The sequence below is a fragment of the Heptranchias perlo genome, chromosome 40 (assembly GCF_035084215.1).
Source record: "Heptranchias perlo isolate sHepPer1 chromosome 40, sHepPer1.hap1, whole genome shotgun sequence".
Classification (NCBI taxonomy): Eukaryota; Metazoa; Chordata; class Chondrichthyes; order Hexanchiformes; family Hexanchidae; genus Heptranchias; species Heptranchias perlo.
In genome coordinates, this window is record NC_090364.1 from 15,473,771 (window position 1) to 15,498,760 (window position 24,990).

General features: G+C 45.4%; 1 protein-coding gene across 2 annotated transcripts in view; it reads right to left on the bottom strand.

The window, feature by feature from the left end:
• The window catches only part of LOC137305738 (myosin phosphatase Rho-interacting protein-like), a 242,455-nt gene that overhangs the window by 152,458 nt on the left and 65,007 nt on the right, over positions 1-24,990 (bottom strand). For both annotated transcript variants that reach the window (XM_067974676.1, XM_067974675.1), the window contains exons 5-9: positions 19,297-19,432; positions 13,679-13,765; positions 10,644-10,730; positions 8,832-8,912; positions 6,531-6,608 (exon numbers count right to left, since the gene is read on the bottom strand). In XM_067974676.1, the coding sequence (XP_067830777.1) occupies positions 6,531-6,608; positions 8,832-8,912; positions 10,644-10,730; positions 13,679-13,765; positions 19,297-19,432 (469 nt within the window). The remainder of the gene's footprint in view (positions 1-6,530; positions 6,609-8,831; positions 8,913-10,643; positions 10,731-13,678; positions 13,766-19,296; positions 19,433-24,990) is intronic.

Below are 24,990 nucleotides of genomic sequence, written 5' to 3' on the forward strand. Positions count from 1 at the left end.
TGAGGATTTTAAAGGAGAGGTGAGAGACATGGAACATGGTGAGATGCTCAAAGGAGGAGAAGGTGCCAGAGGAGTAGGGGGACAGACCAAAGAGTGATTTGGTGATAAGGGCCGCACCGTCACCGCGGTGGTCTGGGGGGGGGGCAAATGGTGGAAGATATAGCCAGGCGGGGAGGGTTCATTAAGAGGGAAGGTGTCAGCACCCGTCAGCCAGGTTTCCGTTAAGGCCATGATGTCGATGCAATCATCCACAATAAACTCATGGATGGCAAGGGCCTTATTCACAAGCGAACGGACATTCTGGAGGGCAATGCGGAGAGGGGCGGTGATAGTTGATCTGCTGGCAGAGTCTACAGGGTCAGTGCTGAGAGGGGTGAGGGGGACAGGAAGGAGTTTACAAGATTAGCCCCCAGTGGGCGTGCTGGGCCGGAAAGACAAGCAGTTATAATAGGAGATTTTAATTTTCACGTAGACTGGGAGATGCAAATCTGCTCAAATCGTAAAGGCAATGAATTTCTAGAGTGTATCTAGAACAGTTTTCTGAAACAATATGCTTTAGAACCGACAAGGGAACAGGTCATAGTAAACTCTAACGAGCCAGAATTAATTAATAATTGGACAGTAAGGGAACATTTTGCAAACAGAGGCCAGCACATGATAGAGTTTCACATTAAGTTCGAGAAGGAGAAAGATCCCATACTAACCGAGGTTTTAAACTTAAGTAAGGTTGATTTCGAAGGAATGTCGCGTAAGCTGGACAGGTTAAACTGAGCTGAGCTGTTAACAGGTAAACCTACAGAGAAACAGTGGGAGTTATTCAAATAAGTATTTAGTACAAGACCAGTTCACACCCCTAAAAGGCAAAAGTTCCACTTGTACAGTCAAGCAACCATGGTCAATACATCAGGTAAGACGGAGCATAAAACTAAAGGAAGTGACTTCCATAAATGCCAAGAAAAGTGGTAATCCAGCAGAATATAAAAATATAGAAAGGGACACGAAGAAAATATTAAGAGCTGACAAAAAGGAAATTTTAAAAACTTGCAATTAAATAAAGGCTAGTACTGTAGTAGAAGTTTATATAAATATCTTAAAAGTAAGAGAGTGGCTAAGAGAGATGTGGGTCCATTAAAGTCCGAAACAGGTGATACTGTAATAGATAATGGCAGATTTATTAAACAAGTACTTTGTATCTGTTTCACAGTAGAAGAAGATAAAATACCAGTAATAGATGGGAAATTATAAATAAATTTAGAGGAGGAATGTATTTGATACAATATAAGTGTTTTAAAATGGCAATAGAGAAAATAATGGGACTTAGGATAAATAAATCTCTAGGGCCTAATGGTTTCCACCCCAGGGTATTAAAAGAAGCAGGTGTAAAAATTGCAGAAGCGTTAGTCGTAATCTTTCACAGCTCTCTTGATTTGGGAATTCTGCCGTTAGATTGGAAATATGCTAATATCACTCCATTATTTAAGAAGGGTGGGAAAGTGAAAGCAGGTAGCTACAGGCCAGTCAGTTCAACATCAGTTAGGGGGAAGTTACTACAATCTATCATTAGGGACAGTGTGACTGAGCACTTGAATACATGTGCACTGATCAGAGAGAGCCAGGGCGGCTTTGTTACGGGTAAGTCATGTCTGATTGATCTAGTTAACTTTTTTGAGGAGGTCACTGGTCAGGTAAATAAGGGAGTGACTATGGGTGTTGTCTATAGGGACTTCTAGAAGACCTTCCATAAAGATCTGCAAAAAAGATTTTTAGCATCAATGAGAGCGCACAAAATTGGAGGTAGCCTTTCAACTTGGGTTGGAAATTGGTTGGGAGGCAGGAGACAAAGTGTGGGGATAAAGGGTACACACTCTGATTGGGAGGATGTGACAAGTGGTGTTCCACAGGGATTTGTACTGGGATCTCAACTTTTCATCATATTTAATAATGACTTGGATGAAGGATTAGAGAGTTATATATCCAGGTTTGGAGATGACACTAAGTTAGGAGGGACAGTAAGTAATGCAGATGGGAGCAGGATGTTGAAAAAGAGATATTGACAGATTAAGTGAGTGGGCAAAACTATGGCAAATGGATTTCAATGTGGGCAAGTGTGAGGTCATCCATTTTGGACCCAAGAAAGATAAATCGGAGTATTTTCTAAATGGTGAGAATTTAGGAACTATGGAGGAGCAGAGAGATTTGGGGGTCGAAGAACACAGGTCAATCATTAAAAGCTAGCAGACAGGTACAAAAAGCAATCAAAAAAGCGAATGGATTACCAAAGTATGAGCGTACAAAATTGACGGGCAGGAAAAGACCAGCTGGTCCATCAAGCCTGCCCCACACCTGACGATGGCCAGAGCATCATGACCATCCCTTCCCCCCGCAGCCATGTAATCTCCTGAGAGAGGCAAAACAAAGAGAAAAGACCCAGGGCAAATAAAGGGAAAAAATACTCTGGACATTCCTCTCCGACCCCCACAGGCAGCAAAACCAATCCAGGAGATCACATGGACCAAGTATTATCTGTAAAACCACTTATCTTCTATATGATGCGATCTCTGCCCCAGTCAGGAACTGGTCCAGCTCCCTCTTGAAGGCAGAGAGTCAGCACCCACCACACCAGCCGGCAATGTATTCCAAAGGCTCACTACTCTCTGGGAAAAGAAGAACTGCCTAACACCTAGTCTACTTATCCTCTTATATCGTTTAAACTCGTGTCTCCTGGTCCTCCCCAATCTGTTAAACTGGAATGATCTATCAATAGGGACGCTATCCAGCCCTTCAATTATTTTAAAAACCTCTATCAGGTCAACTCAAAGTCTACGCTGCTCTAAGGTAAATAGACCAAGGTCCTCAAGCCTGAGTAACTGTGGTTCTTTAAGCTGAAATCATTTTTGAGGCTCTTCTCTGGACCTTTTCCAAGGCCACTATATCACCCACCATGTGGGGGACCAAAACTGGGCCCAGTACTCCAGATGCAGTCTGACCAGCGCTCTGTATGAAAGGGTTGTGGAGGCAGGAACCCTCACAACATTCAAGAAGCATTTGGATGAGCACTTGAAATGCCATAGCATACAAGGCTACGGACCAAATGCTGGAATATGGGATTAGAGTAGACAGGGCTGATGGCCGGCGCGGACACGATGGGCCGAAGGGCCTCTATCCGTGCTGTATAACTCTATGACTCTATGACTCTAAAATGGTGTCCTTTGATTTATACTGAATGGTTCTATTAATACAACCCAATACCCTGTTAGCTTTAGCTACAGTTTCTCTACATTAGTCATGAACCTTCAATGATCTGTGCACAATAACACCCAGATCTTTCTCTCTCTCAACCTCCTTCCGTATTTAATTGGCCTTTATCTTAGTTGGGGGGGTGGGGGGTGGAATACAAAGTGCAGGAAGTTATGCTTCAGTTGTATAAAACCTTGGTCAGACCGCACCTGGAGCACTGCGTTCGGTTTTGGGCACCGTACCTCAGGGAGCATATATTGGCCTTGGAGGGGGTGCAGCACAGATTCACCAGAATAATACCGGGGCTAAAAGGATGAAATTATGAGGACAGGTGACTTGTATACTCTTCAGTATTGGAGCTTGAGGGGTGATTTGATAGAGATGTTTAAAATGTTAAAAGAATTTGATAGGTACATACAGAGAAACCATTTCCTCTGGTGGGACAATCAAGAACAAGGGGACATATTCTTAAAATTAGACCTAGGTGTTCAAGGCACTCTCAAAATCTAAAAGCACTTTTTCACACAAAAGGTAGGAGAAATCTGGAACCCGCCCCACAAAAGGCTGTGGATATTGCGGGGGGGGGGTGATTGGAGATTTCAAGACTGAGATCGATAGATTTTGTTGGATATCAAGGGACATGGAGCAAAGGCGAGTAAATGGAGTTGAGGTGCTGATCGGCCATCGATTGGTGGAACAGGTTCATTTCCCCTTTACCATTCTCTTTATCTATTTATAAAATCTTGATATCCCTTGTAGGTGTTTTTTCCATATTCGCTTTTTGCACCTCTTGCTTTTTGTACCTCTCCCAGTTCATTGAATTTCCACTTTTCTTGCATTTATCTAAGCCTTTTCTTGTATCTTGATACTATCTCTTACCTCATTTGTTGACCATGGTTGCTTAACTACACAAGTGAAGCCTTTGCCTTTTAGGGGCATATACTGGTTTTGTATCACACCAAATACTGTTTGTCTGCAGGTTTACCATTCACAGTTCAGCCCAGTCTACTGCGGTTAATTCTAGTCTCATCCCTTCTAAGTCCACCTTACTTAAATTTAAAACCTTGGTTTGTGACTCTCATTTCCCCATCTCAAACCTAATGTCAAATTCAATCATATTAAGGTCAAGTTGCTCCCTTACCGTCAGATTGTTAACTAATTCTGGCTCGTTACTCATCACTCAATCCAGTGTGGCCTGTTCCCTTGTCGGTTCTGAAACATGTTCTAAAAAACTCTCCCGAATCCATTCTAGAAATCGGTTGCCTTCACTACTTGAGCAGGTCTGCTGCTCCCAATCTATGTGAAAATTAAAATCTGCCATTATAACCTCAAACTTAAAATTCTTAAACTCATATTTAAATCATGGCTTTGGCCCCTCCCTATCTCTGAAAGAAGAAGTGTGAAGTGATGCATTTTGGAAGGGAGAATGAGGAGAGGCAATAGAAACTAAAAGGTGCAATTTTAAAGGGGGTGCAGGAACAGGGAGACCTGGGGGTTCACATACACAAATCTTTGAAGGTGACAAGTTGAGAAGGCTGTTATAAAAGCATATGGGATCCTGGGCTTTATTAATAGCGGCATAGAGTACAAAAGCAAGGAAGTGATGCTAAACCTCTATAAAATGCTGGTTAGGCCTCAGCTGGAGTATTGTGTCCAATTCTGGGCACCATACTTTAGGAAGGATGTCAAGGCCTTGGAGAGGGTGCAGAGGAGATTTACTAGAATGGCACCAGGGATGAGGGACTTCAGTTATCTGGAGAGACTGGAGAAGCTGGGATTGTTCTCCTTGGAGCGGAGAAGGTTAAGAGGTTTGATAGAGATCAAAATCATGAAGGGTTTTGATAGAGTAAATAAGAAGAAACTGTTCCCAGTGGCAGAAAGGTCAGTAACCAGAGGACACAGATTTAAGGTACTTGACAAAAAAACCAGTCGACATGAGGAAAAATGTTTTGACACAGTGAGTTCTTATGATTTGGAATGCGCTGCCTGAAAGGGAACAGATTCAATAAGTAACTTTCAAAGGGGAATTGGATATATATTTGAAAGGGAAAAATCTGCAGCGCTACGGAGAAAGAGCAGGGAGTGTGGGACCAATTGGATAGCTTTTGTAAAGTGCTGGCACAGGCATGATGGCCCGAATGGCCTCCTTCTGTGCTGTATCATTCTATGAACTAATTGGGTCTTACTGTTGGTTACATCTAAACCTGTGGCTGTGTTGAAGTAGCCTGTGAGAGAGCCTTGACACCAATAGTGGTTCAATCCTCAGCCTGTGTTGAGTTCACTGGTCTGGCTTGAGGCAATAGCAGGGGATGCTCAGTAGACTCAGTAAGGGAAAATTAGCCAGTGTTCCCTTTCCTGATCACTAACCAGCAACCCCAGTGGAAGTGCATTTGTGTGGACATCAGACGAGGACAGGACTGGGCTCATCTGAGATGCCCCCTGTGAATGAATGGTCTGTCTACCCTCACACAGGGGTCAGCCTTGGTTCAGTGGGTAGCGCTCTCACTGCTGAGTCAGAAGGCCATAGGTTCAAGTCACATTCCAGCGCTAGAGCACATAAACTAGGCTGACTCTCCAATGCAGTGCTGAGGGAGTGCTGCACTGTCAAAGGTGCAGTCTTTCAGACAAGATGTTAAAACGAGGCCCCATGTGCCCTCTCAGAGGGACGTAAAAGATCCCATGGCACTGTTTGAAAAAGAGCAGAGGAGTTCACCCTAGTGTCCCTCAACTACACCACTAAAACAGATTAATTGGTCATTTATCTCATTGCTGTTTGTGGGATCTTGCTGTGCACAAATTGGCTGCCGCGTTTCCTACATTACAACAGTGACTACACTGAAAAAGTACTTCATTGGCTGAGAAGCACTTTGGGATGTCGTGAGGTTGTGAAAGGCGCTATATAAATGCAAGTTCTTTCTTTCTTTTGTCATCTAGACTTTAGTTGGGCAAGGTACTAGGGGCACCTGGCAGTGGGAGAACAGTACCCTGACAAGGAATCGATGCCTTCAGGCAAGAAGCTGAGGTGGAAAATGGACAGAAAAAGAACAATTAAAAAGACTCCCAGGAGCAATCTATTTTTATACAGAATATATTTTGCACTCTTTTTTTACACTGCGTCCGCTCCCAATATAAGAACGAATTGTGTTTTACCCATTGAGCTTAACCTTCATCATCCGTTCCTCAGCATCTATAAAACTTCTCAATCCCAAGGTTGTCCATGGGTCATCTTCTTGCAAACCTACCCAATGGTTTAAACAGAGCTTGCATACCACATGTGAGCTGAAGTTACTGACCTTGTCATTTTGAGGGGACGATCGAAGATATTCCATGTTGGTGTTCAATTCTTCTTTTGAGGGGTACTTTCCATCCACCTGGAAAAAACAGCATCAACAATGCACTGCCATTCCCAGGACCTCAAAACTGTGGAACTCCTTACCTCCCTCAATCTTCCATCCTTCCTACAACCTACAGGCTTTTCAAACCCAAAATTGGTGGCACCTAATCATTACTTTATCTTCTCTCCTCTTCCTTTCAACCTTTGTGCATTGTGGTACTTGACCTTTCACCTTGATTTCTCACTAAAAAGTAAATAGCGATATGTATTGAGCTTGTGTTTCCATGCAAGGTATACTTGCACTGCCATGGCTCAGTGGGTAGCACTCTCGCCTCTGAGTCAGAATGGTTGTGGGTTCAAGTCCCATTCCAAGAAACTTGAGCACATCATCTAGGCTGACACTCCATTGAGTGCAGTACTGAGAGAGTGCTGCATTGTCAGAGGTGCCGTCTTTTGGACAAGACATTAAACCAAGGCCCCATCTGCCCTCCTAGGTGAATGTAAAAGATCCCACAGCACTATTTTGAACACCAGTAGGGGATTTCTCCTCAGTGTCCTGGCCAATATTTATGCTTCAACCAATATCACTAACAAACAGATTATCTGGTCATTATCTCATTGCTGTTTGTGGGACCTTGCTGTGCGCAAATTGGCTGCCACGTTTCCTAAATTACAACAGTGACTACACTTCAAAAGTACTTCTTTGGTTGTAAAGTGCTTTGCGATGTCCTGAGGTCATGAAAGGCGCTAGATATCTGGAAGTCTTTTGTTCTTATTTATCAAACTGAGGGATGATGGTGCTGGAAGTTTTGAATATCTTCCTAGTTCCCTGTTGGAGTAACATTGGGGATCCTGAGACGAGGCACATCACAGGTCAGTTGCAGTGTATCATACAAAATACCCTGACAATGCATGTCAACACCAGCCTCAAATGAGCCTCCATCACTTACACTATAGCAACACTTTCGTTCTCTATTGTACGGTGTCTCAGGATGAGACCAACATATTCCTGATTATACAGGTCGACCTGTGGGATTCCTGCTAACTTAATCTGCAAATCATCTACTCAAATTCCAAACTACCCCAACCCAATTTTGCTTCAGGTGGCATTCTTAGTACTGGACGAAACATAGAATTTACAGCAGAGAAACAGGCCATTCGGCCCATCTGGTCTATGCCGGTGTTTATGCTCCACATCCTACTTCATCTCACCCTATCAACATATCCTTCTATTCCTTTCTCCCTCATGTGTTTATCCAGCTTCCCCTTAAATGCATCTACACTATTCGCTCAGCCATTCCATGCGGTAGCGAGTTCCACATTCTAACCACTCTCTGGTTAAAACAGGGTAAATAATTTTCTAGTCAGGTCTTCTCTTAATATTTAACTGCCAAGCAAAGTTATCATCATTTTGTTTCTGTTTTTATTAGTTTTTGCCACAAAATAAAAACTTTATTTGCTTATTTTCTCCCCAATCCCTCCCTCTTGTCTTGAAGACAATGCTCATTCCATGCTCAGGAGGGGGGTGGGGAGGTATCCACAGTCTTCTGGACCCTTAGAATCATAGAATGATAGAGCATAGATGGAGGCCATTCGGCCCATCATGCCTGTGCAAGTGGCTATTCTTAATGTGTGAGACAGTGAGAGCCGGCAGACAATCCATCCGTGACAGCTATAACAGCCCACCAGATGTCCTCACCAGATGTCCATCTGTGCACTTCCCATCTTGGGTTGCTGGATAGCAATCAGGAATGGGGAATCCTGGCTGATTTTCCCCGTCATAACACAAGGGCACTGAGGCCAAATGTGGCACTCCAGCTGCCACCCTAACTGAGCTCAGCATCAAGACTGTGCATCAAGCCTGTCACCTTCCTCCTTGATATAGCTCAATACCACATAGTGTTGCCAACTCTGGTTGGATGTATTCCTGGAGCTTTCATCACATGACCCCCTGCCTCCAACCGCCCCGCCCGGTCAAACAGCCTTTTTTATCCCCCCCGTCTCCGATAACTTTATGAACAAAAATGTTCAAAGAAAATGAACAAAACACACAATTTTGTTTTAATGCTCCTACGATTTTCCTCCCCAGGTGTTTGCTCGCAGCAGTGCCCTGGAGATTAATCTTTAATTGCTGGAGACTCCAGGACAATCCTGGAGGGTTGGCGACCCTAGAACCACACCAGGCAGTGCATTTACCACCCGAGTCCAGCAGGTTTGCTGGGACAAGCATCCTCAACGTGATTCTCACATTCAAACGAACCTTGTTAGCTTCCGAAGCTGGTCGAGAGCATCTTGTACAAATCTTCAATTCGTCTTTTTGTAAGTAAAGCTTCGTTTCCACCTAAAGAAAATGCAGGGTGGGGTTTAAACAATGGTCTAGGGTTTACAGAAAGTATCTGACGTCAGCAATTAATTGAGAGATAACAGTACTGGAGAATATAATGCTGCAAAAAGAATAGGTCAACTCAAATCGGAATTCAAAAAGAAAGATTTATCGCCTTTCACAATCTCAGGACATCCCAAAGTCCTTCGCAACCAATGAAGCACTTTTTGAAGTGTAGTCACTGTTGTAATGTAGGAAACATGGCAGCCAATTTGCGCACAGCAAGATCCCAAAAACAGCAATGTGATAATGAGCAGATAATCTGTTTTTTAGTGATGTTGGTTGAGGGATAAATATTGTCCAGGACACCGGGGAGAACTCCCCTAACTCTTCTTCGTATGGTGTCATGGGATCTTTTATGTCCACCTGAGAGGGCCTCGGTTTTAACGTCACAACCGAAAGACGGCACCTCCGACAGTGCAGCACTCCCCTCAATACTGCACTGAAATGTCAGCCTAGATTTTGTGCTCAAGTAACTGGATTGGGACTTGAACCTTCTGACTCAGAGGCGACAGAGCTACCCACTGACCAACGGCTGAATACAGTGACATAAGTTATTTAATGAAGTTCCTCTATGTTTCCATTGGTAAATATACTGTCCACTGTGGAACTGATCTAAAGGTCCCAGATTCAACCCCCTGGTCAGTGTTCAGCTGGGACGACAATGGGGAAACTATAACTGGCCTTCTGGGTTAGGGCAAGGGGAATAAAAAATCAACCAAGGTTTCCATTCAATTATTATATAGTTGATATAGCAATATAAACTAAATGGTACAATTTTAAAGGGGTGCAGGAACAGAGAGACCTGGGGGTTCACATACACAAAACTTTGAAGATGGCAGGACAGGTTGATAAAGCTGTTAAAAAAGCTTTATAAACAGGAGCATAGAGTACAAAAGCAAGGAAGTTACACTAAACCTTTTTAAATCACTGGTTAGGCCTCAGCTGGAGTATTGTGTCCAATTCTGGGCACCGCACTTTAGGAAGGATGTCAAGGCTTTGGAGAGGGTGCAGAGGAGATTTACTAGGATGGTACCAGGGTTGAGGGAGAGACTGGAGAAGCTGGGATTGTTCTCCTTAGAGCAGTGAAGGTTAAGGGGAGATTTAATAGAGGTGTTCAAAATCATGAAGGGTTTTGACAGAGTAAATAAGGAGAAACTGTTTCCAGTGGTAGAAGGGTCAGTAACCAGAAGACTCAGATTTAAATTGATTGGCAAAAAAAAGGAGGGATGAGGAGAATTATTTTTTAACGCAGCAAGTTGTTATGATCTGGAACGCGCTGCTTGAAAGGGCGGTGGAAGCAGATTCAATAGTAACTTTCAAAAGGGAATTGGATAAATACTTGAAAGGGAAAAATTTGCAGGGCTATGGGGAAAGAGCAGGGGGAGTGGGACTAATTGGATAGCTCTTTCAAAGAGCCAGCATAGGCACGAATAGGCCAAACGGCCTCCTTCTGTGCATGTGTGTGGGTGTCGGGTAAGGAAAGGATCAAGCTTGGCTGTAGCAACCTCCACCCATGGTGGAATAGCCCATCAACAATCACTGGCTAGGCTCACACCTGAAGACTGCCCAATGGGCCTGTTACCGGACAATGGCTGGTACCCAGGCAAGAATCAGCACTTTGAGGAAAAAGAACGCAGAAAGTTTGGGGAAAATGGCCAAATTTATAAAAATATCACCGATAGTTACCTTATCGTACTGATCAGTTGCGAATCGATATTTGTCTTTGGTTTTCAGTGAGTTTGAGAAAGCCTGTTTAGAGAGGCCTCTGTCAGTCTGGAAGTAAAAGAATCACCTTTAGGAATTTAACCAAGGTCAGTCTGATATATCTGCTCCAACTATTTCACCTCAGAGATTTTGGCCCTTCCCCTCCACTTTCAGTTGCCTCAGCTTCCCTCCAGGTCTCAATGGCTGCTTTCCTCTTCTCCATTTTTCAAAATGCTCACATGTCGAGAGAAGTGAGCTCCGCAGATTGGGCCAATGGTCCACGATTCAAATAAACCGCACTGAAATGGGGTAGCACTCTCACCAGGTAAGATCGCTCTCTCACCGGCCGAACCCTTCCATTTACTAAACTGCCGATCCTTATGACCTCTGTGAATAAGTTCACTCTGATTCCGTCAACCACATGGGTTGGTTTATGATCTGCAAACTCCTTACCTCCCTCAGTCTTTCCCTTCCTCCTACAATCTACAGGTCTTGAAACCCAAGCTACTTACTGATTCACCTCGTCTTTTATCCATGGCGGTGCCTTTGGATTGGAAAATTGCAAATGTCACTCCTATATTTAAGAAGGGAGGGAGGGAGAAGCTAAGTAACTACAGACCTGTCAGGTTAACATCAACTGTGGGGAGGTTACTGGAATCTATCATCAGAGACGGAATGAGTGAGCACTTAGACAAGTATCAGCTGATCATAGAGAGTCAGCTGAAGGGGTAGTCATGTCTGACTAATCTGGTTGCATTTTTTGAGGAGGTGACCAGTGTCTACAGATGTTGTCTATATGGAAATTCAGAAGTCATTCAATAAGATTCCACACAAGAGATTATTAGCAAAGACGAGAGTGCACTGAATTGAATGTAACCTTGTGACATTGGTCTGTAATTGGTTAGGAGGTAGGAGACAGAGAGTAGGGATAAAGGGTTCGTTCTCTGATTGGCGGGAAGTGACAAGTGATGTTCCCCAAGGATCTGTATTGGGGCCTCAGCTTTTCACCGTATGTATTAATGACCTGGATGACGATTATAGAGAGTTGTATATTCAAGTTTGCAGGAGACACAGCGAGTTGAGTGGATGGGAGCAGGAAGTTACAAAGGGATACAGACAGACTGTGAGTGGGCAAAACTATGGCAGATGGAGTTAATGTGGAGAAGTGTGAGGTCACCCACTTTGAATCTGAGAAATACAATTTTTTTTTTAATGGTGAGAGACTAGGAGCTGTGGAGGAGCGAAGAGATTTCAATATCCACGTGCACAAATCACTAAAAGCTGGTGCACAGGCACAAAGGCCAATGAAATGTTGGCCATTATCTCAAGGGGGTTGGAATTCAAAAGTGAGGAAGTGATGCTTGAGATGTACAGGGCCTTGGTCAAACCCCATCTGGAATATTGAGTTCAATTTTGGGCACCGCACCTCAAACATTATTGGTCTTGGAGGGGGTACAGTGCTGACTCACCAGGATGATGCCAGGGCTTAAAGGGTTAAATTATGAGGACAGGTTGCATATCCTTGGTTTGTATTCCCTTGAGAATAGAAGTTTAAGGGGTGATCGAACTGAGATGTTTAAAATGATAAAGGGATTTGATCGGGTGGATTGAGAGAAACTATTTCCTCTGGTGGGGGAAGTCCAGACCAAGGGGGCATAACCTTAAAATTCGAGCTGTGCCATTTAGGAGTGAAATCAGGAAAATCTTTTTCATACTAAGGGTAGTGGAAACCTGGAACTCTCTCCCCCAAAGGGCTGAGGACGCTGGGGGACAACTGAAATTTTCAACACTGAGATCGATAGATTTTTGTTGGGTGAGGGTATCAAGGGTGGATGGAGTTGAGGTAGAGATCAGCAACAATCGAATTGCATGGCCTCCTGCTGTTCCTATATCCTGGACTACGGGACATGGCCTATCCAACAAGCTTCTCAATTTTATAAACTTGTTTACCTTTGCCGCGGCTTATAAACAAGAAGAGTTTTCCCTCTGCCCGGTTCAACATCCAAATCCCAAAAGATGAAAGAAACAAACTTTTGTACACGTGCTGGACTGAGAGCTGGCCGGAAGCCCACTGGCAGAAAGTGGTTGCCAGTGGTGTCCGTCCCACAGGGATCGGTGTTAGGGCCGTTGCTATTTATTGTTTTTGTTAATGATCTAGACGTAGGTGTTGGGGGAACCGATCTGCAAGTTTGCCGATGACACCTAGATCTGTGTGAGTGTCAGGACAGTAGATGATACTCAACTACTACAGGCAGCTCCAGATGTGCTGGGGAATGGGGCTCGCAACTGGCAAATGATGTTTAACCTAGAAGAATGCAGTGGCCCACACTAATTAGAGAGAGAGAGAGAGAGAGAGAGAGAGATGGACACTCCCCAGGGTGGGCCTTTAATTACAAGTCGGCTGTGAGCAACTTTAAACTTGGTTTGAGGGATAATCGTGTGGTAAAAGTGGATGTCTGTCCGTCTGTACCAACCAACCAGGATCCTGAAGCGAAATGTGGCACAGGTATGCAGCAAAGTATCTCACATCTATCTCCCTATCTCTGGAACCTCCTCCAGCCCTACAACCCGCCGCGATCTCTGCGCTCCTCCAATTCTGGCCTCTTGCGCATCTCCGATTTTCATCGCTCCACCATTGGCGGCCGTGCCTTCAGCTGCCTGGGCCCTAAGCTCTGGAATTCCCTCCCTAAACCTCTCCGCCTCTCCCCTCCTTAAAGCTTTTGGTCAACTGTCCTAATATTTCCTTATGTGGCTCGGTGTCAAATTTTGTTTGATAATCGCTCCTGTGAAGCACCCTGGGATGTTTTACTACGTTAAAGGCGCTATATAAATGCAGGTTGCCGTTCTTGTTGTTACACTGACAGCATACATTAAATCAGCCTTAAAGGAAACCCTCTCCCCTCCTCACCAGTGTCATGTTCATTCTCCAGGATCTTCTGAATGCCCTATCGCATGCCCAGGCACTTAAAGAGTAACACAATACATAAATAGAAAATACTAAAATGAATGCCACTTACCCTATCATATTGGGTGGTTGTGGGCACATCTCTGCCTTTACTTTTCAACAAGTTCGAAAAGGGCTGCTGAGAGATTTCTCGGTCGGTCTGGAAGCAGAACATTGTGAACCATCAATCTTTTTTTTTGTCTTTCGCTCCCCCTTCTCCTGGAAACAATTTCCACGGGACTTTTCCCGATTGCCCGCCATAACCTCGGCGGAACTGCCACAGGCGCTGGCCGTGATTTTAGACCCACCTCCTCCCCCGACGGGCAGGAATCAGTCGGGAGAGGGGTTAAAATCCGGCCTCTGTGTTCCCGCCCGGTGTAATATTAACGGCGGCGACTCAGGCCCTCAATGAGGCTCCCTCTAAAGTCAGGCCTACTTATGCTGCAAAGGTCGCGGCCTGATGACATCATCGGCGCCACACCGTAATATTAACGTTAAGCCCGGGGGAGTGCCTCACTGTTGGCCTGGCAACAGAACCAAGGCGGGAGGAGCCGACTGGCCAGAAGAGGCCTAGGTAAAGTTTAAAACTTTCCCTCTCTTGGAACACTTTGTGGGCCAGGAGGAACAGCAGTGCCTCCACCCCCTTCAGGCCTCCCCCTGGTCTCAAAGGAACCCCAGCTCCGATATCGAAGGAACCCCCTGATCACCCGATATCGATTGAACCCCCCCAATTTCGAAGGAAAGCCCTGATCCCCGAAATCAAAGGAACCCCAATGTCGAGAGAACCCCCTGATCCCCAATAGCCCTGGAACCCCTCCTCGCACTGACCGATCCCAGCGGCTAAATTCCCGCTCCCTGATTTGTCTGATTACACTCCTGTTGTTGAAGTTACAGCACAGAAACAGTCCAAACAAGCCGGTGTTTACGCTCCACACGAGCCTCCTCCCACCCCTGTTCATCTAACCCTATCTGCATATCCTTCTATTCCTTTCTCCCTCATGTGTTTATCGAGCTTCCCCTTAAATGCATCTTATGCTATTCACCTCAACTACTCCTTGTGGTAGCGAGTACACATTCTCAGCACTCTCTGGGTAAAGAAGTTTCTCCTGAATTCCCTATTGGATTTATTGGTGACCATCTTATATTTATGGCCCCTAGTGTTGGTCTCCCTCACAATCATAGAATCACCCAGTGCATTGTATCCATCGGGTGAAATAGAATCATAGAAGTTTACAACATGGAAACAGGCCCTTTGGCCCAACATGTCCATGTCGCCCAGTTTATACCACTAAGCTAGTCCCAATTGCCTGCACTTGGCCCATATCCCTCTATACCCATCTTACCCATGTAACTGTCCAAATGCTTTTTAAAAGACAAAATTGTACCCGCCTCTACTACTGCCTCTGGCAGCTCGTTCCAGACACTCACCACCCTTTGAGTGAAAAAATTGCCCCTCTGGACCCTTTTGTATCTCTCTCCTCTCACCTTAAATCTATGCCCCCTCGTTATAGACTCCCCTACCTTTGGGAAAAGATTTTGACTATCTACCTTATCTATGCTCCTCATTATTTTATAGACTTCGATAAGATTACCCCTAAACCTCCTACTCTCCAGGGAAAAAAGTCTCAGTCTATCCAACCTCTCCCTATAAGTCAAACCATCAAGTCCCGGTAGCATCCTAATAAATCTTTTCTGCACTCTTTCTAGTTTAATAATATCCTTTCTATAATAGGGTGACCAGAACTGTACACAGTATTCCAAGTGTGGCCTAGCTAATGTCTTGTACAACTTCAACAAGACATCCCAACTCCTGTATTCAATGTTCTGACCAATGAAACCAAGCATGCTGAATGCCTTCTTCACCACCCTATCCACCTGTGACTCCACTTTCAAGGAGCTATGAACCTGTACTCCTAGATCTCTTTGTTCTATAACTCTCCCCAATGCCCTACCATTAACGGAGTAGGTCCTGGCCCGATTCGATCTACCAAAATGCATCACCTCACATTTATCTAAATTAAACTCCATCTGCCATTCATCGGCCCACTGGCCCAATTTATCAAGATCCCGTTGCAATCCTAGATAACCTTCTTCACTGTCCACAATGCCACCAATCTTGGTGTCATCTGCAAACTTACTAACCATGCCTCCTAAATTCTCATCCAAATCATTAATATAAATAACAAATAACAGCGGACCCAGCACCGATCCCTGAGGCACATCGCTGGTCACGGGCCTCCAGTTTGAAAAACAACCCTCTACAACCACCCTCTGTCTTCTGTCGTCAATCCAATTTTTTATCCAATTGGCTACCTCACCTTGGAAACATCTTCTCTACGTCTCCCCTATCAAACCCTTTCATAATTTCAAAGTCCTCTATCAGCCTTCTCGTTTCTAGAGAAAAGAACTCCAGCCTGTTCAGTCTTTCATGACAAGTGTATTCTCTCAATTCTGGTATCACCCTAGTAAATCTTTTTTTGCACCTTCTGTAGTGCCTCTTTTTATAATATGGAGCCCAGAAGTGTGGGAGGAGGAGTACTTCAATTGCGGGATCTTCCCTGCCGGGAGCTCATAACGAAATCATGGACACACTCCCTCAACAATTTTCCCTCCATTATGGAAATTCTGCCCTCCAGCAGCAGCACCAAGCACCTCTGGCTCGACTGTAGCCAGTTAGGTGCAGAGTAAAGCTCTCTCTGCTCAGCTCCATCCTTGCAAAATGCTCCTCCTGTACTCGTTTCACATTTCCCATACTAGTCATTCTGGGAGATTGCCAATTAATGATAATATTGGGGCTGCAGCTTTTCACTATATTTATAAATAATTTGGATGAAGGAGTCGAGAGCCATATATCTAAGTTTGCTGACGTCACTAAGTCAGGTGGCACAGTACATAGTGTAGATGGGAGCAGAAAGTTGCAAAGAGACATTGAGAGATTAAATGAATGGGCAAAACTGTGGCAGATGGAGTTCAATGTGGGGAAATGTGAGGTCATCCACGTTGGACCTAACAACGATAGATCAGGGTATTTTCTAAATGGCGAGAAGCTCAGAACTGTGGAGGAGCTGAGGGATTTAGAGACGGAAATCACTAAAAATAATTTAAAAGGCTAATGGAATGTTGGCCTTTACCTCAAGAGGGCTGGAATACAAAGGGGTGGAAATTATGTTACAGTTGTTTAAAGCTCTGGTCAGACCCCATCTGGAGTATTGCGTTCAGTTCTGGGCACCGCATCTCAGGGAGGATATATTGGCCTTGGAGGGGGTGCAGCTCAGATTCACCAGAATGATACCGGGGCTAAAAGAGTTAAATTATGAGGCCAGGTTGCACAGACTAGGTTTGTATTCCCTTGAATATACAAGATAAAGGGGTGATCTAATTGAGGTGTTTAAGATGATTAAAGGATTTGATGGGGTAGATAGAGAGAAACTATTTCCTCTGGTGGGAGAGTCCAGAATAAGGAGGCATAACCTTAAAATTAGAGCTAGGCCGTTCAGGGGTGATGTCAGGAAGCACTTCTTCACACAAAGGGGAGCGGAAATCTGGAACTCGCTTCCTCAAAAAGCTGTTGAGACTGGGGATCAATTGAAAATTTCAAAACTGAGATTGATAGATTTTTGTTAGGTAAGGGTATTAAGGGTTATGGAACCAAGGCGGGTAGATGGAGTTAAGATACAGATCAGCAATGATCTAATTGAATGGCGGAACAGGCTCAAGGGGCTGAATGGCCTCCTTCTGTTCCTAAGTAGTCCATTTTGTGCTAGGAGTGGGTTGAAACTGTCCAACTCATTTCACATAGGAACCTCACAGCCAGCTGACAGAGGCAACTATCGTCCATCAGTCTGGGCTGGATTGGTATGAAAGTGACAGAGGTGAAAGGTCAGCCCCTGGTACCAGCCAGTCCCACGAATTTTACAAAAAGTACTTTCAATTTTTATTCCAAATTATTATTGATAGCGACCAATACCCAGCTTGGATTTAGATTGTTTTTTTAAAATCTTACACTGGAATAATGATCTTCAATATTCATTTTTTGATATCCTGATCAGTCGTTCGAAACCAGCCACTTCATTAAATAGAGGCAACAAAAATTCGGCTACGTCTGTGGCTGGGAATTTCCTCGATTTCCGCTGCCCTTCTGACGGTGGCAGCGTGGGAGCAGCTCCGAGGAAATTTCCAGCATGTATCGCAGCACAGTCACATCTACTTGTAACAAAGGGACCGCCACAGCCTGTGACATAGCAACAGAAACTAACATCAAGTCAACACCGGGCTTCCATCATTAGTCATAGCAGGAGGGCAGCAAAAAGAGAGTGTTGAGGGGTGACCTGATAGAGGTCTTTAAGATTATGAAAGGGTTTGATAGGATAGATGTAGAGATGTTTCTACTTGTGGGAGAGACCAAAACTAGGGCCCATAAATATAATAATAAAGCAGCCCGCTTGATTGGCACCCCATCCACCACCTTAAACATTCACTCCCTTCACCACAGTGGCTACAGTGTGTACCCTCTACAAGATACACTGCAGCACCTCGCCAAAACTTCTTCAACAGCACCTCCCAAACCCGCGATCTCTACCACCTAGAAGGACAAGGGCAGCAGGCACATGGGAACAACACCACCTGCACGTTCCCCTCCAAGTCACACACCATCCCGACTTGGAAATATATCGCCGTTCCTTCATCGTCGCTGGGTCAAAATCCTGGAACTCCCTTCCTAACAGCACTGTGGGAGAACCTTCACCACACGGACTGCAGCGGTTCAAGAAGGCGGCTCACCACCACCTTCTCAAGGGCAATTAGCGATGGGCAATAATTGCTGGCCTTGCCAGCGATGCCCACATCCCATGAACAAATAAAAAAGATAGTCACTAATAAATCCAATAAGGAATTCAGGAGAATCTTCTTTACCCAGAGAGTGGTAAGAATGGGGAACTCGCTACCACAAGGAGTGGTTGAGGCGAATAGCATAGATGCATTTAAGGGGAAGCCAGATAAGTACATGAGGGAGAAAGGAATAGAAGGTTATGCTGATAGGGTTGGATGAAGTAAGGTAGGAGGAGGCTCCTGTGGAGCATAATCGCCAGCACAGACCAGTTGGACCGAATGGCCTGTTTCGGCATTGTACATTCCATGTAATATTTCAGGAAAAAGTCTAGGTGGGGGGGGAAGGACAGGACAGACTGTATATTCAAAGTATTACTACTGGGGGGAGGAAGTTCTAGATAGCAGGGGCTGGCTCTGCTGCCAATGGTAAAAGAGAGGGAGTGGCAGAGGGAGAGAGTGAGAGGAAGAGGCAGAGGCACAGCAGATTTGCAGGAGCAGAGACTGCGTGGAGGGACATAGGGGCTGGAGGAGATGCAGAGGTGGATTGGAGTAAGTCCATGGAGGGAGTGAGTGTCAGCAGACTATGTAGGCACACAACCTCAACGTGTGTACTTCCAGTAGGGGTCACTCCTCAGCAATCAGCAGTAGGAAGCCTTAGCCCTGGCCAGTTGGGGTGAATCACAGCATCTAAGCCTACACCTCAGCTGGGATCAGCCAACTCAGCACAAACTGGGGACTGATGCTTGACTTTCTGATTTGAATCATTCAACCAGAGACCAGGAAGCGTATTTAACAACTGGGCCATCAAGGAAACACCTAGCAAATAAATCTTTGAAAGCTGAAAACATATGAACTGTGACTGACCTCCTTCTTTTGAAACTTTCTGGGATAAACCTTGCTCTTTCTCGATTCCTCATTGAGCCGAAGGGAGGTTGTCGATTCTCTCCCTGTTCTTCCCACATTGGTGGAGTTGTATTCCCGGTATGTGTCAGTGACCGGCCTGTTGGGAACACAGTCAACGTGACCTCATTCAGTGACACTGGGTGTTACAGCGGAATCCAATCCCACTTTCGGTTTTCTTATCAATTACTTTAGAATCATAGAATCATAGGCTAATACAGCACAGGAGGAGGCCATTCGACCCATCGTGCCTGTGCCGGCTCTTTGAAAGAGCTATCCAATTAGTCCCACTCCTCTGCTTTTTCCCCACAGCTCTGCAAATCTTTCCCCTTCAACTATTTATCAAATTCCCTTTTGAAAGTTACTACTGAATCTTTCAGGCAGTGCATTCCAGATCTCCCTTCTGGTTCTTTTGCCGATCACCTTAAATCTGTGTCCCCTGGTTACCGACCCTTCTGCCACTGGAAACAGTTTCTTGTTATTTACTCGATCAAAACCGTTCACGATTTTGAACATCTCTATCAAATCTCCCCTTAACCTTCTCTGCTGTAAGGAGAACAACCCCAGCTTCTCCAGTCTCTCCACATAACTGAAGTCCCTCATCCCTGGTAATCACTAGGACCTGGGTCTGAATGGCCCTGGCTGATAGAATGAAAGGCTTCTCTTTCTCCGTCGGATTTCATTTACATGAAATGAGTTTGGAGACTCTCGACCCATTTCCTGGTAAGCACATGGCCCCAGGACAAAAAAATGGCCTTAATTTGGCCAAAAATGGCAATCTCACTCAGAAAGGCCGCAGAACAGCTGCTGTGGAAAAGTATCGTCCTGGTGGAACTCAAGGCACTCTTCTGAGGTAAGAGCTGATGAACATTGTTGACACAGAGCTACACGTTGCATCTAGTGTTGCCAACCCTCCCAGAATGGGGCATGGATCTCCCGGAATAGGGCATGGATTTTCCAGAATAGGGCATCGATCTCCCAGAATGGTGAATGGATCTCGGGGAATGGGGCATGGATCTCCCGGAATGGGGCACAGATATCCCAAAACAGAGCAAGCATCTCCCAGGATGAAGCTTGGATCTGCTGGAACAGAGCAAGGATCTCCTGGGCTTGGCTTTCCCGGTATGGGGCAAGGATCTCTGGGAATGGGGAAATGGATCTCCCAGAATGGGGCATGGACCTCGTGGAAAGGGACATGGATTTCCCGGAATGGAGCATGGATCTCGAGGAATGTGAATTGGATCTCCCGGAATGGGGCACAGATCTCCCAGAATGGAGCCTGGCTCTCCCGGAATGGGGCAGGATCTTTGGGAAAGGGGCATGGATCTCCCAGAATGGGGCATGCACCTCCCAGAATGGGACACCGATATCCCGAAAAAGGGCATGGACCTCCCGGAAAGGGGCGAAGTCCATGCCCCGTTGCTATTTTTGCCTGCTTCCCTTTAGGAGGAGGGCCAGGCATTTACTTCGTGCCGATCCAGTTGAGGTAACCATGGGCACAAATTAATGGAGCTCATTGGGATTGCAAATACTCTGCATCACAGAGCAACTGCAAATTGACACCTCCGACCACTAAAGGACTTCTCAAAATAAAACTTCCATTTGTAGAGCGGCCCCATTTCAGAATGAGGTCTCAGGGCAGTTTACGAGGGAAATACGGCCTTGTTTTATTCACAGCAAACAAGCAAGCACTTTCCCTTAGCACTTTTCTAGAGCTTTGTTCAACTCGTATTATGCTGGGATTGTCTAAAGGATGAACAAACTCAATCTTGGTTTTATTTCAGGTCGGGAAGCCGAGCTTTGTAATTTTAGTAGCCCCTCTTCCATCAGCATCAGTTCTTGGCACATATCTGGGCCTGCTTCATGCGGTGGGGGACAGATGTGGTAGAGCTGGCCATGGATGACTTCATGCCTCATCTTTCTGAGATGTCAGTCCCTACTCCCAACAGAATTTTGAAACACACAAAGGAGGCAGGGATCCAGCCCACCCCTCCTCATCCCTCCCCCACCTGCCCAGATTATCTGGTTGTTTTTATCCTCCGAAGCAGAGGAATTTTCTGGCTCTTGCGTTTAAATGCTGCCTTATCACTGTCGGATCACTTCTGAAGCACAGTCACCGTTCATAGACTGATACAGCATAGAAGGAGGCCATTCAGCCCATTGTCCCTGTGCTGGGTCTTTGAAAGAGTTTTCCAATTAGTCCCACTCCCCTCTTGCTCTTTAGCCCAGCAAATTTTTCCTTTTTAAGTATATAAACAATTCCCTTTTGAAAGTTATTATTGAATCTGCTTCCACCGCCCTTTCAGGCAGTGCATTCCAGATCATAACAACTCGCTGTATAACAAAATTTCTCCTCATCTCGCCTCTGGTTCTTTTGCCAATTTTCTTAAATCTGTGCCCTCTGGTTACCGACCCTCCTGTCACTGGAAACAGTTTCTCCTTATTTACTCGATCAAAACCCTTCATCACTTTGATCACCTCAAATAAATCTCCCCTTAACCTTCTCGGCTCTAAGGAGAACAATCCCAGCTTCTCCAGTCTCTCCGCATAACTGAATTCTCTCATCCCTGGTACCATTCTGGTAAATCTCCTCTGCACCCTCTCCAAGGCCTTGACATCCTTCCCAAAGTGTGTCATGTGAGCAGCGATACAAACTACAGGTACAATACTGTTACTGCAGAGTGCTCAGATGGCCAGCAGTCAATAACACAAGAGGTAAAATTACCTGTGGTTACTGAAAGTCTGTTGAAACCTGAAAAGATAACCAGATATCAGCAGCAATTTTGCATTAGATACTGCCGCTTGAATTATCTGCTAGTGTCCACTGCTGCCAACACGTCAAATTTATTTTATTGTCGCAATGCTGTTGCTCCCCTCCCCCACCCGTTTTGGTGCTGACTCATACAGACCAGGCAGCTTTCAGGTTTGACCCTCATTCTCCATTGAGTTCGCTGTCCCGCAGGGTAGCAGTGGGATCATGACAATTACATAGAATTACACAGAATTTACAGCACAGAAACAGGCCATTCGGCCCAACTGGTCTATGCCGGTGTTTATGCTCCACACGAGCCTCCTCCCTCCCTACTTCATCTAACCCCATCAACATATCCTTCTATTCCTTTCTCCCTCATGTACTTATCTAGATTACCCTTAAATGCATCTATGGTGCTTGCCTCAACCACTCCATGCGGTAGGTAGCAAGTTCCACATTCTCGCCACTCATAGTAATCATAGAAATAGAATCATAGAAAATTTACGGCACAGAAGGAGGCCATTCGGCCCATCGTGTCCGCGCTGGCTGAGAAATGAGCCACCCAGCCTAATCCCACTTTCCCGCATTTAGTCCGTAGCCCAGCAGGTCACGGCTCTTCAGGTGCACATCCAGGTATTTTGTAAATGAGTTGAGGGTTTCTGCCTCTACCACCCTCTCAGGCAGTGAATTCCAGACCCTCACCACTCTCTGGGTGAAAAAAAATGTTCTCATTTCCACTCTAATCCTTCTACCAATCACTTTAAATCTCTGCCCCCTGGTTATTGACCTCTCCGCTAAGGGAAATAGGTCCTTCCTATCCACCCTATCTAGGCCCCTCATAATTTTGTACACCTCAATCAAATCACCCCTCAGCCTCCTATGTTCCAAGGAAAACAACCCCAGCCTATCCAATCTGTCATCATGGCTAAAATTCTCCAGTCCTGACAACATCCTCGTAAATCTCCTCTGCACCCTCTCTAGTGCAGTCACGTCGTTCCTGTAATGTGGTGACCAGAACTGTGCGCAGTACTCAAGCTGTGGCCTAACTAGTGTTTTATACAGTTCCAGCATAACATCCCTGCTTTTATGTTCTATGCCTCAGCTAATAAAGGAAAGTATCCCATATCGCCAAATCCCCCACCATCAACATCCTGGGGGTCACCATTGACCAGAAACTTAACTGGACCAGCACATAAATACTGTGGCTACAAGAGCAGGTCAGAGGCTGAGTATTCTGCAGCGAGTGACTCACCTCCTGACTCCCCAAAGCCTTTCCACCATCTAAAAGGCACAAGTCAGGAGTGAGATGGAATACTCTCCACTTGCCTGGATGAGTGCAGCTCCAACAACACTCAAGAAGTTCAACACCATCCAGGACAAAGCAGCCCACTTGATTGGCACCCCATCCACCACCCTAAACATGCATTCCCTTCACCACCGGCGCACTGTGGCTACAGTGTGTACCATCCACAGGATGCACTGTAGCAACTCACCAAGGCTTCTTCGACAGCATCTCAAAACCCGCAACCTCTACCACCTAGAAGGACAAGGGCAGCAGGTGCATGGGAACAACACCACCTGCACGTTCCCCTCCAAGTCACACACCATCCCGACTTTGAAATATATCGCCGTTCCTTCATCGTCGCTGGGTCAAAATCCTGGAACTCCCTACCTAACAGCACTGTGGGAGAACCTTCACCACACGGACTGCAGCGGTTCAAGAAGGCGGCTCACCACCACCTTCTCAAGGGCAATTAGAGATGGGCAATAAATGCTGGCCTTGCCAGCGACGCCCACATCCCCATGTACAAATAAAAAAAATACCTTCTTAACCACCTTATCTACCTGTCCTGCTACCTTCAGGGATCTGTGGACATGCACTCCAAGGTCCCTCACTTCCTCTACACCTCTCAATATCCTCCTACTTATTGTGTATTCCTTTGCCTTGTTTGCTCTCCCCAAATGCATTACCTCACACTTCTCCAGATTGAACTCCATTTGCCACTTTTCTGCCCATCTGACCAGTCCATTGATATCTTCCTGCAGTCTACAGCTTTCCTCCTATCATTTCTTAATCATGCCCCTACATTTAAGTCCAAATCGTTAATGTATACCACAAAAAGCAAAGGACCTTGTACCGAGCCCTGTGGCACACCACTGGAAACAGCCTTCCAGTCGCAATAACACCCATCGACCATTACCCTTTGCTTCCTGCCACTGAGCCAATTTTGGATCCAATTTGCCACATTCCCTTGGATTCCATGGGCCTTTATGTTTTTGACCAATCTGCCATGTGGGACCTTGTCAAAAGCCTTGCTAAAATCCATGTAGACTACATCAATTGCTCTACCCTCATTGATCCTCCTTGTCACCTCCTCGAAAAATTCAATCAATTTAGTCAGACACGACCTCCTCTTAACAAATCCGTGCTGACTGCCCTTGATTAGTCCGTGCCTTTCTAATTGACAGTTTATCCTGTCCCTCAGAATTGATTCCAATAATTTGCCCACCATCGAGGTTAGGCTGACTGGCCTGTAATTACTCGGTCTATCCTTCGCTCCCTTTTTAAACAACGGTACAACATTAGCAGTCCTCCAATCCTCTGGCACCTTGCCTGTATCCAGTGAAGTTTGGAAAATGATTGTTGAAGCCTCCACTATTTCCTCCCTTGCTTCTTTTAACAGCCTGGGATACATTTCATCCGGCCCTGGTGATTTATCCACTTTCAAAGATGCTAATCCCCTTAATACTTCCTCTTTCACTATGTTTATCCCATCCAATATTTCACACTCCTCCTCCTTATCTACAGTCTCTGCATCATCTGTCTCCTTTGTGAAGACAGATGCAAAGTATTAAGAACCATACCCACACTGACCATCTCCACACATAGTTTACCTTTTTGGTCT